Here is a 13,280-nt window from a genome sequence, read left to right as displayed (position 1 = left end):
TAGAATGTTCTTTTATTATTTATGTTGGACAGGTGCCTTCAGATTAAACTCGTGGCAAAGACGCAAGTTCATGCACCAGGAAAATGTTCAAGAATCACGTCGCTGTTTCTTAATGGATGAAGACTGTATACTACCTGTGTATGTGTGTGTATGTGTGTGTGTGTGTAAACTGGAGCAGCCAGGAAAATGTTCCACTGTTTCTGAACTGATTAGAGTTAGAAATTATACACGTTTACACACATATATCAAATACATATAAATAATATTTTAAGGACTGATACCAAGAGATATTATTGTAGAATGAATGTGGGAAGAAAGGATTTAACCCTTTTAGAGATAAACAAGCAATTGATAAGAAATAAAAAAACAGAAGCCAAAAATTACAATACTTGTCCATAGAAGAGTAGGTGAGTAACCAGGCCCATAACTTATACTTAAATTCCTCTCCTGTAGATTTAAACAAAATAAAACATTTTTTACTATTAAAATCTTTAGTATGTTAATGTTTTAAGATTAACTTCTATGTTTAGGTTCTTTTCACTGACCCATTTTGGTAGAACTTGGTATATAATAAACTGTAAATGAGAGTAAATGTTTTGCTATCCAGCCTCTACTGAACATAGATTGATATTAAAGAAAATTAATAGTATTCTTTGTATAACCATTATAATGTCTTAGTTGTCCTTGAAAAGTAGGCAAAATCATTTATAAGAATTTAAATACGATAAACATCTCTCAAAAGTAGAAAGAATGAATGGATTTCAAGTGTACTTTTTTCCTCTAGTGTTTAAGAATAGTATATGATGCATATGATAGCCTCTCATTATAGCACCTGACACACGGTTTTACATAGGGATTGCAAATGGGTACATGAGATAAAGAGCCCTGAGGGCTAGTCAACTAGTCAGCGAGAGACGAGACATGAGATTTCTGATTTCCTCAGCTGAAGGCTGTCTTTCCTAGTTAGTGCTGCTTCTCTTATTTGTAATGTACCCCAGGTAAATATTTTAGCTGAAAAGGCCTTAGCACAGGGCAGACAGGATGAGTCTGAAGGAGAAAGTGCCAACCACAATGACGATAAGAAGTAGGCCTTGTTGGCAGTGCTGCAATGCAGAGGAAAAACATACTTGTGTCTCTTCACTGTGGGCTAGGAGTCTCTATCTGCCTCTGCCACTGTCCCCTCTGTCCTAAATATTGTCACAGGAGCCGCAGAAAACCCACTGATCAATAACACCAAAAAAATGACTTAAATGGAGGCCCAGCTTAGCTGATGGCTGGCTGGGGTGCTTTCCCAGACGATAAGAAATATCACTTTGTACTTTAGCAAGTATTTATGAGCCTCTAATATTTCACCTGCTCATGAATTATGTGTTAGTGGATCCATTTTGAAATTTAAAAATAGCTCCACCGAGAAATGTGTTTGCTAATTCTTACTTTAGTTGAGAAATTAGTTTGTTATTTCTTTTTCATAAATAATAAATATTCTGTGATACAGGTGAAACAAAAATACCTGGTGAAACCAGCAGACACTTCTATTGTTTTTGTTACACTCCCATACCTAATTCAATTTTTTCTAAATTTTATAAAAGCTTCCAAAGTTTACTTATAATTCTTCAATCGTCCATTCATTCAAAAGCTTGATGGTATGATTTTTGTTTTATTCTTAGTTTTTTATTGTAACATCAGTGGAAGTTTATATGCAAAGAAACATTATTTTCATCTTTATTGTATGTGGGTAAGATAAGGACATGAGAGTAAGAAGCGTGTGTACAGAGAGTAAAATTATATCCAAGAGATATGAGCATATATGTCATACATGGTCGTCAGTGGAGATTATCATTTATGTTGTAAGACATTCTGGGCATATTTATTTAAAAAATCCAAGAAATTAAAAAAATGAAAAGAAACAGTATTCACAGACAAATGAGCAAACAGCCAGCAAGGTCTTTCATTGTTTCTGAACTCAGTGTGATTAAAAATCATGGTGTGGGGAGAAATAGTCCAGGGGTTTGCTCAAGACGGTGGCTATCATACTTGTCATTCACAGTTGAATCCTCTAAATTATATGACCAAAGGCAAAAACAGACCAATGAAAAAGGAGATACGACACCAAAATAACTGTGACACATGACAGAACTTACTGATGGATTTTTGCTCAATCCTACTTCTTGGCCACACAGAGAAAGGACATGTACCAACTTCTCTTTTGTTCTCTTCTGGAAAAGAAACACAAGGCAGGTTTCATTATGGGTTCCTGTGAGCAAATCTGCTCTAATTTTCTAGCCACTAGCCATACAGGGCAATAGCACTTGACATACAGACAGAATGAAATGTAAAATACACAAAAGTATGAAAAAAGAACACAAATAGCAATTAAAAATTGTAAAATATTGAAAACATGTTGAAACAATATTTTAAATATAGTAGCTTAGGTAACATGTATTATTAAAATTAATTTTGCCTGTTTTTCCTTTTTTTTTAAGGGTAACTATTAGACAATGTAAAATGAAGCTCACATTATGTTTCTGTTGGACAGTGGTGATCTAAGTTATCCCAAGGGGTGTATATGTGTGTGTATGTGAAAATAAATCCCTAGGTTCTTTAAGGAGATCTATCACTTCCTTTGATAATCTTTTCTTATATGTTAAACTTTCAGTATTAGCAAGGCTTTCCTTACACTTTAACTCTATTAAGTTACAGCATGAGTCTCTTTTTCTCAAATAGAAGAATACTTTCTGTAGAATGAAAAAATTCATTCGTTTTAAGCCATATTAAATCTTTCTTAGTTTCTTCTTCCTAAAGTTAAACGGATTCAGTTCCTTTCCTTCATAAACCTATTTTCCAGCCCCTTGACCACAGGGATTCTTCTATAAACCATTACATTTTTCCAGTGGCAGATAACCCAGGTCTCAGAATGACTGGTGAGTTGAGAATTTTTAAAGCAATCTTCCTAATCTCTTTAAAATGATTCTCCCCCCTTTAATCTGATTTACGGTTTGTTATGTGGAAACTGCTAGGAGGCCAATGCCACTCTTAGATTTTTCTTCTTAACGGAACTCAATTCACTGCATCCTTCTTTCCAAATTATAGAGGGGACAGACACTCAATATGGTGTCTGCTCAAGGTCAGAGACAGGAGGACTTTGAGGTTGAGGAATGGCAGAAGACTCGCTAAATGATCTTCCTAAGTCTTAGTGGTCATTTTACAATTCTGGGAAGGAATCAATGTAGAGGAACACATTGGGCTGTATTTTCTTCTCTCTTCCAATGGAGTTTTCAGCTGAACACTCACTGAGAACCTGCTCTGTTGCAGCCGGCACTATGCTACATGTTCCATTCCCCTAACCTTTGAGAGAGAAGGTGAGTCCTCCTGGGCACCCACTTTGTCCTTCCCAGCACCCACTTCACCTTCTGGTAACACTGTCCCTCTTTTTATCTCGGGAAGGCTCCATTCCCACTAAGTGAGGCTATGCCTCCCTCGCATGTCCTGCAAGATCTTTCAGAATTGCTATGGATGTCAAAAGAGGAAAGGCCTCTGTCGCTCTGAAGTCATCAGAGCCAAAGACCATGTAAACCTGGAGCTGCCAGAGGTCATCTGGGCCTCCCATAGAAAAACCCTGCCTGAGAATGAAGTCACTGGAGGGGAAAACAAGGGCCAAGATGTTGGGAAGGGAAGGTGGGGACAGTGAGGAGACAGTCTAAGAATCCAGTTTCTGACATTTGTGAACTAGGAGCCAACTGTGCTTGAAGCCAAGATGAGTAAGTTAATAAGTTTCTTTACCACATAAGGTAATTTTTCAGTGGGTTTCTGTAACAAGTCAACAGAAGACCCCTGAATAATGCAGAAGTTTTACTTGACAGGAAGCCCAATGGCATCTCTGCTATGCTGTGATGACAGAACTACAGAGAATCTGGCAGGAGTACCCCCGCCCCTCGCCATCTGCATGGCTCAGCCCGTGCATGGACACCATGGTTGAGGTGCCTGTTCCGTGGATAGCAGACAGGGTGGTCTTTGGGTGTGCAGCCCTATCAACCCTTTGGGAGTCCAAGTGCTATAGAATTGGTTGGGAGAACTAAGGATGTGTTGTTTGGCCTCATTAGGAGAGTGGCAGAGGGGCAGAATTTCTGAAGGGCTGCCATGTGAAAGAGAGACCAGATTTTATTTTCTAAGCCTTGAGAGAACTGGAACCAATGGATAGAAGCAGCAAAGAGTCAGACTTCAACTCAAGGTGATGAACTGTTCAAAGAGCAAATGGGTTCCTTGGAATGCCACAAGACCCCATCCCTGGAAGTGCTGAGACCTATATGGGCAACCTTGGGATGGTGAGAGGGAATCCCTTATGACCCAGCCATATGGACTCAACAGGTCCCTAAACTCCCTCCCAGGGCTGTGGGTCTAGGATTGCATACCTGAGAATACTGGGGCCTTTTCCAGCTCACTGGAACAAGGACGTTGGAGTTGGAGCCTGAGGAAGTGGAAGATGTGCTCCGGGTGACGGCCATGGCCCTGGGCTTCCCATCACGCCCAGAAGAATTCTGCAGCTCATCATACCGCCTCCCGATGATTGGAGTCTTGAGAAGAAGACAAACGCACATTATTCTGTCTCAATGGTTTTGTGATATATGAAACCCTTCTCCCCAGAAGCAACCAAGAGTTGCTTATTTGATTAAAAATCAGATTAGAGAAGTTCAGTGTTACAAGTGGGCTCATTTTCTCAACATGCAAGTACACATTATGAGTCGTTTTGCATCTTCAACATTTCCTCCCCTCTTTAGCGGCAGAAAAATGCAACCGCTTGTTCTTTAATATGCTTTAGAAACCACTGACAAAGGGAAGCAAAACATGCAGGAAACCAAATAGTCAGTTTTTGATTGTTTAAACTTGAAAAAAATTTCATATAGTTAGAACAAGAGACCAAAATTCCTTTCCCTCTCCCAACTTTGAATCATTAATCTTTATATACTCTCAATTATTTAAAAATGTATTTAACTTATTTATTATCTTTTCAATTATTCAAATGACTGAGGTCAGGGCCAGGTACTTGGGCAGCACTTGAGAAATTTCACTTCCTGAGAGCTCCAGAGTGTGGTGGCTGCATAGGCAGCAATTCGCAAACTCAAGCTCCGAGCAGGCCTCCTCTGCAGGCACCAGCTCATGGGCTTGACCTCGGCAGTGGCAGAAACTGTCAATTTTACACCTGGCTCCTGAGACCCATCATTCTGGGGCAGTTCTGGGTCTCTGGGGCATGCCGCTAACCAGCTGCATGTTTTTTTGTACCTCTTTAGAACACAACAAACTCAAATTGCAGAGAAAAAATAGCTTTTCCCCCTAGCCAGGTTAAAAAAAATGTGAAAATGGACCAAGATTAAATTGAAACCTTAATATTATTTACATATTAAATATAGATGCAGGTGTCACATGGTAGCAAATAGTATTTCATCCTGAATACTGAAATGATGAAAGGTCAGTGAGGACCATTGTAAAAAAAACACAACTTGGATATGACCTACATAATAGTGCAAGTAAGTTCCATATAAGCACACCAGGTTTATTTCTTTTCTTTTTTTTTTAATATACTTTAAGTTCTGGGGTACATGTGCAGAATGTGCAGGTTTGTTACACATGTGCCATGGTGGTCTGCTGCACCCATCAACCTGTCATCTACATTAGGTATTTCTCCTAATGCTATCCCTCCCCTTGTTCCCCACCCTCTGATAGGCCTCGGTGTGTGATGTTCCCCTCCCTGTGTCCATGTATTCTCATTGTTCAACTCCTACTTATGAGTGAGAACATGCAGTATTTGACACCAGGTTTATTTCTTAGTGAATTTATTCATTCAGCAGAGTTTTGGAAATATTTACTAGTGATCTACTATGCACCAGATGTTGTACTGGGCCCTGGTTATAAACAGGAACAGAGTACAGTTTCTGCTTTGGGGGTTCATGAGTCATGAGGTAAGAGATGTGAAAGCAAAGTTATTTTATACCTTAGCCTTCAATATAAGCCTCCCATATATTTGTTAATGGACTACCAGGTAAACATGACTACTTCCTGTCCTTTCTTTTCTTCCTGACTCCTTAGCTTGGGTCCCTAGTCTCTTGCTCCTCCCTCTCTCTACCCTCCCCCCTTCAAGGCAAGAATTTAGTTTTACTTGTTTAAAAAATAGTGTGGACTGGGGAAGCAACTATAAAAGTGGAGTCTATATTCCTGTAAATTTCGGTCATCTGCTGAACTGGCTGTCATTCAGGGAGAAACATTGTGGATATAAAGACATGACCATTGTCAGATAAAGAACGAGTGAAGGTCATGGTTTAAAATGCTTATGATTGTTCCATTTTTAAATACCTCTTTTTAAAATCATTTTTTACATAACTGAGGCTAGTTTCTATTTTTAAAAGCTGCCAACTGAGAGTCCCAGTGAATATGACACTCAATGGGTTCTTTAAAAAGCAAAACCTAATTTAGCCCTTAGAAATCTTCATTTGAAATAACTGTCAAATAAGTCTTCTTTTTTCCAGGCAACTACTTTTGACCTTTGCTACTACAAATTCATGCTAAAGTTCACAGAAATAGTTAACATAGCTAAGTACCTCCGAAATATCGAAGTGGAAGTCCAGGGTTTTCCCAGGTAATTCCTTGGAAGCACTAGTCCACACTCGATGTATTTCTATTTTTGAGAGGTCACTGTGCTGGTATGAAGGTAAAACAAGGCTAGCTGACCGAGAAACTACCAGCTTCAAGATATTCAGAGCTTCTCTCCAGTGAACACTCTGCAGGAAATAAAACATTCAAGGGTTAAAAATAATTTAATTTTTTTAAAGCTAATGTATGTCAGAATGACCAGTGAGAAGCTAGTGACCAGTCAGAATTCACTGACTTAAAACAGTGCAGGAGGTTCCATGAGAAGTAAAAGGCAAATGACATAAAAAGACAATGTATATATAAAAGGAGCTATGTTTAGGAGACAAACAAATAAAAAAAGACCAATTTTGTCCATTTCAGCTAAATTAAATTCTTATTAATGAGGTACCATTATGGTAATGAGGCACCTCCTTAATTTGAGGGAAAAAAAAAGCTCCCAATGCATTTTATGACACTGACTGTTCAATTCACTCTTTCTTAAAGTTCTCCCCACCTCCGGTTTCCAGTCTTCTTGGTCCTCCTTCTAGTTCTCTGGCTCCTCCTGCTCCATTTGCTTCCTGGGTACCTTGATCTCTGTCTTCAGCCCTCTTTTCTTCTCACTTCTTGTCTTCCTCATTACTTAACTCAGGAATCTGGAAGCCCTTCTTAACCCTTTCTTTCCCTCCCTCCTGGTAATCTGTTCCCTCCACGGCATTCCTGCTGGCACTGGCTCAGCGGCACCCTCTTGGGCCTTGCCTGGACTATCTCAATGGCCCCTTACTGGTGTCCTGGCTTGCAGCCCTTAAGTGCATCAGATCCAGCTAGAGTGATCTTCCTAGAACTCTTCAGACCAAGCCACTTCCCTGACTAAACTCCTTCACAGACTCCCTCTGGTGGACAGGGTGGAGTCCACACTCTTTGAGCATGGCCTGCAAGGGTCATCTCCCCCAGGCTGCTGCTGGAGTTCCCCAAACTTGGCAAGCCCTCTCAGCCTCTGTGCCTTTACTCATGCTATGCCCTCATCCTTGAATACCTTTCCTCTCCTTATTGGCATGTCAAATTCCTACTCTTCATTTAAGACTCAGTTTTACCATCTTTGTTTCTCTGACAACCTCCAATCAGACTGTGTGCCGCTCCCACAAAAATATTAGAAACATAGATAAACAAATTTGATGAAAGTTGTTATTATTATTTTTTGCCTGGACTTTGCAGTCAAAGCACATGAAATAAAACATCTATTAAATTCTGCACAAGGGAAGCCATGGTTTAAATGTGAAATAAGCTACTATTTGAGTTAAGATAAAAAGTATCAGACGTCGCCCGCAAGCCTAAGACAAAATGGACAGCCTCATTAAACAACAAAATGGGGCACACATTCGTAGAAAGGTGTCAACTGACCATCTGTCTCCTGTGAGTGAAGTGAGAAACTGTTAACTGACTGCCTACCCTATGTGGTGTAAGTATTATGCAGCAACGCCACTTGAAAAATGCTTGGAAGTCACTTTCAGCATCAAATAATTTCTGTAAGTAATTTGGTGAAGTAAAGATGGAAAGGAATGTCTAAAATTTATACTGTATATCTTCGTCAATGAGCTTCCAAAGAGAACCTAGCATTTGCCCTTGAATCCTACAAGTTACAAAGTACATTCCAGAGAAGAAATAGATAGACAAATACAATATAGAGAAAAGGATGTCTATGCTCTTGAGCTAGGCGCTCTCTACTTAACCCCATGGTGGCCCTGCACTACTCCCATGGCCTGGAGCCTCCCTGCTTTAGTCTGTGGTCATGTGTTTTAGATTAACTTCCAGGCTCTAGAAACTCGTCCTGGTGTGTTTGAGCTATCTTTCCATCTATCTATATTCCTATCTTCCTATTTATCACTGTTGGCCGGGTTGGAGTGCAGTGGTGTGATCACAGTTCACTGTAACCTCAACCTCCTGGGCTCAAGGGAAACTCTCTCCCCAGCCTCCTAAGTAGCTGGGACTATAGGTGTGCACCACCATACCTTGCTGATTTTTAAAATTTTTTTATTTTTGTAGAGATGGGATGTCACTTTGTTGCCCAGGCTGGTCTTGAACTCCTGGCCTCAAGCGATCCTCTTGCCTCAGCCTCCCAAAGTGCTGGGATTACAGGATAAGCCACTGCACCTGGCCTTGATATTTATTTTTATTTTCATTAAAATAAATTGTGTTTCTGGTCTTCTCAGATTGATTCTTAAGAATCAATCTGGGCTGGACGTGGTGGCTCATGCCTGTAATCCCAGCACTTTGGGAGGCCAAGGCGGTGGATCACGAGGTCAGGAGTTCGAGACCAGCCTGGCCAATATGGTGAAACCCTGTCTCTACTAAAAATACAAAAATTAGCCGGGCATGGTGGCACACGCCTGTAGTCCCAGCTACTTGGGAGGTTGAGGCAGAAGGATCGCTTGAACCCAGGAGGTGGAGGTTGCAGTGAGCCGAGATTGTGCCACTGCACTCCAGCCTGGACAGAGCGAGACTCAGTTTAAAAAAAAAAAAATCAATCTGTAGCTGTTTGGAGATGTCCAAGTATCCTGCCAGGGAGGCTGCCTGGTACAATAAAACAAAGACACTGGCTTTGGATCCAAATACCAGCTCCAGCCTTTACTAACTGAAATCTTGGAGCCAGTCTCTTGGTTTTAAAAATATACATAAAGACTGTTTATTATGGAAATATTAAAATATACACAGAAACCGAGAGACTAGTCTAATGAATCCCTTTGTACTATTCATCAACTATTCACATTTTGTCATCTTGTTTTATTTATCCCCTCAAACAAATGTTTTTTGTTTGTTTGTTGCAGTATTTTCAAGTATATTTCTGCAAGTTTCTTAACCACTCTTCAACTCTAAAGTGACAGTTTTAGCCTTTGAATAATCCTTCACATGTTGAAACACCGGGCCTAGAACCTGGCACATGTGAAAGTTCCTACAGTTCCTTGTCCCCTCTCCTTCTCTGAAACGGGATAAAAAAACCAAGACTCTGCCTCTGCCCTCCAAGTCAGGCGTGTGCTTTCAATACTCAGCCTGTGGCCCCAAGAGGCGGAAATGTGCCTTTTAAAGGCACCGGAGTGTGCCGGGGTCTTGTGCTCTCATTCTCTTCAGAATACTACTCAGGGTGTGGCCAACTCCCACTCTTAACTGCCCTGGCTGTGCCATGGATGTCAAGGAATGAATGAGTGGCCTGGCACCCAGATGGTTTTGTAGCCAAGCTACAGGAAAAGCCTCCATCTTTTTAGAACGACTGGTTGCTTAGTGAAGTTATCCAAGTACTCACTTGCACATATTTTTCAATTGTCTTCAGAACTTCCACATTGAACTGTTTGACAGGAACGACAGAAAGGTCCATGTAGCTGAGAAGACTGTAGATCACCTGGAGCAGGGGCTGCTGCACACTAGGGAGGCCCTTCTCCAGCAGCTGTGGGGGCAAAGTGCGGCTGGAGTCAGTCACACACCAGATCTCCATATGGAAGGACCCGTGCTTTCCAACACATTTAGGATTGCACATTTCCTTTTTAAATTTTATTTTTTTAGGAGATGGGGTCTTGCTATGTTGCCCAGGCTAGTCTCGAACTCCTGGCCTCAAGAGATCCTCCTGCCTCAGCTCGCAAGTATCTGGGATTATAGGCAAGAGCTACCACGCCTGGCTTGATTGCACATTTCCTTAGGAGGGGAAATAAAATCCTAACTATGAAGAACTGAAGATATTATCAAAATAGACTATATCATGTGTGGAGGTGTAAATACGTAAGTATAAAAGTCACATGAGGAAATATTAAAAAACACCTAAAAGGAAAGCATCAGACACCAATTATCAAAAATTACAAATTCAAACAAAAGATAAAATCTGTCAGTTATCAAACTGGCAAAGATTAGAAATTGATAATACTCAGTATTGATGGGGAGATAAAGAAATGAGTATTCTTACATATCAGTGGAAATGTAAATTGGATAGTTTGGCAAATAAGATCAAGAGCAATGAAGAGGTCCATAATCTTTTGACACAGTAATTATACTTTTAGGAATGTTTCTCAAACCAGAGATAGACGTTAAGATTTATGTATAAGATTTTACCATAGCATTATTTATAATGGCAAAAAACATACACAAAACAAGAAAGCTTTGTAAGCAATTCAAGTATTGAACGCTAGGGAAATGGATATATAAGTTAACAGCAAACTGTATAATGAAACGTCATGCAGTTAATAGAATGACATTTTTAAAGGCAGTGGAGGATATCAGATAATATTAAGTGGGAAATGAAGGATACACAATTGTCTTTTTAATAGATGATGCCAATATTGACATGAATGTGTGTGTTATATAGAAATAACATTGGAAATAAATTTTAAAATGTTAGTATTGTTTCTCTACAATTTTGGGTAATTTTTCTTTTCTTTTTAAAAACTTTCCTGCATCTTCCAAATTTTGTTATGAATATATACTGCTTTTATAATCATAAAAAAATCAATGATATTGACCAAAAGGAAAGCAAAATAAGGAAAACATATATGTGACAGACATCATGATAAAAGTTTACTGTTTAAGATAAAAAGTTGATAGAGATGATCCAACTAAATGTTGAAATTACACAATATTTACGGAGTGGTTAAAACATGAGGAAAGAGCAGGGCGCGGTGGCTCACGCCTGTAATCCCAGCACTTTGGGAGGCTGAGGTGGGTGGATCACCTGAGGTCACGAGTTCAAGACCAGCCTGACCAACATAGTGAAACCCAGTCTCTACTAAAAATACAAAAATTAGCTGGGCGTAGTGGTGGGTGCCTGTAATCCCAGCTACTCGGGAGGGTGAGGCAGGAGAACTGTGTGAACCCAGGAAGTGGAAGTTGCAGTGAGCCAACGTCATGTCGCTGCACTCCAGCCTAGGTGACAAGAGCAAGACTCTGTCTCAAAACAAAACAAAACAAAAAACATGAGTAAATAATTATGTAAATCTATAATGTGGAAAAATGAATATCTTTACTAGAAAGAAAATACATAAAATAGTTCAAAATTATTAATAAAAAGTATTAAATTAAAAAATAAATGGAATGACAAAATTTAGTGGGGATACAGGAAAACAAGAATATTTATACACTGTTTATAGTATTACAAATGGGGGGATCTTTATGAAGACCAACTTCTCGAATATGTTGAAGAACTAAATAACATACCCACAATCCATGCCACAGGACTGAATAATTCGACTTCAGGAAATGTAGAGCCATTTGATATTATGTGATAAAAGGATTTTGATAAAATCTATTATTATTTGATCAAATTTCAAATATCATTTGATAAAGATCTACATAACAAGACCATTTGTAATGGAAAAAATTATGAACATTAGCAACAAAAGGGAGATGGTTAAGCAAACTGTGTTACCTTAACCTGATAGACTTCCAGAGTTATTTAAAACAGCACTCTGTGCGCTACCCCGACACATAGAAATATATACACACAGTTAATAATAAGTGAGCAAAGAAGGTTCCAGGGAATACCACAGTGACACAAAATTATATGTATGTGCATAGCCAAGACCTGAAAGAATGTGTAATTGAAACAGAAGTTAATATATATTATATACAGTGGGACCTTGGTTAAGTTCATAATAAATTTTTTGGTGATAATTTTGTGATAAGGGCTGAATAGAACAAATTAGATAACCAATTTTTTTATGGGTAGTAAAAAACACATAACATAAAATTTACCTTTTTAACCATTTTTTTAAAAAGTGTATCAATCTACTTTCCAGACTGCCAGAGTACACTGATACACTTTTTGGTTGTTACAGAAGTACTTAGCTTGGCTAATAAAATCTTCACAAATTCTTTCCACCTGTTTTCTCAAGTACATTCACATTATTATGCAACTATCACCACTATCTACCTCCAGAACTTGTTCATCATCCCAAACTGAAATTCTGTACCCACAAAATAATAATTCTCCACTACTAACTGCCCTGAGTTCCTGGTAACTACTATTCTACATTTTCTCTATAAATGTGCTTAATCTCTGTACCTCATATAAGCAGAATCTTGTCATATTTGTCCTTTTGTCCTCTGGCCTATTTCACTTAGCATAATGTCTTCAAGGTTCACCCACGTGGAAGCACACATCAGAATTTCTTCCTGAATAATATTCCCTTGTATATATATGCTACGTACAATTTGCATTTTTGAAACTTCTTATGGTTACTGAGCCAGACAAATGTTACCTCCTTGCTATCTACACTTCACCTTATGTTAAAGGAGGCAAGGTCTGCCTTTGCAAGCAGAACAAATCAGTTCTCTCAGTACTACTTCTGTGCTGAGGTGTGTGTGTGCTTGCTTAGTTAACTCTTGCAGGGACAGGTATGACCAGATGACTATTAAAACCAGCAAGGTGGTACTTATGAGAGGTTCCTTAAAATGTCAGAGATGTGGATGTGGAAATAGCAAGTGAATCCTGGGCTGCTGACAGTCTGAACACAGGTCACACATTACTGATCTGTATTGCAAGTGAAAATCCTGCACGATCAACTATAAATGTTGATGGATGGGGCATCTCTCCTCTGCTAGGTAGATGCTTTCAGGCTTGTGGAGCCTTTGAGAAAATGGCTGATTTTTAACCTATCTGGCATCTGGATTGATGATATAAATAA

General features: G+C 39.2%; 1 protein-coding gene across 6 annotated transcripts in view; it reads right to left on the bottom strand.

Annotated features, from left to right (window-relative positions):
* The window catches only part of FRY (FRY microtubule binding protein), a 449,258-nt gene that overhangs the window by 42,350 nt on the left and 393,628 nt on the right, over positions 1-13,280 (bottom strand). For all 6 annotated transcript variants that reach the window (XM_054664864.2, XM_063792435.1, XM_003314107.6 and 3 more), the window contains 4 exons: positions 9,917-10,057; positions 6,591-6,770; positions 4,410-4,571; positions 2,142-2,216 (listed from right to left, as the gene is read on the bottom strand). In XM_054664864.2, coding sequence (XP_054520839.2) covers positions 2,142-2,216; positions 4,410-4,571; positions 6,591-6,770; positions 9,917-10,057 — 558 coding nt within the window. The remainder of the gene's footprint in view (positions 1-2,141; positions 2,217-4,409; positions 4,572-6,590; positions 6,771-9,916; positions 10,058-13,280) is intronic.

Source organism: Pan troglodytes, chromosome 14, assembly GCF_028858775.2.
Source record: "Pan troglodytes isolate AG18354 chromosome 14, NHGRI_mPanTro3-v2.0_pri, whole genome shotgun sequence".
NCBI lineage: Eukaryota > Metazoa > Chordata > Mammalia > Primates > Hominidae > Pan > Pan troglodytes.
Note: the sequence above shows the minus strand (reverse complement) of the source record. Positions and strands in the feature narration are given on the sequence as shown.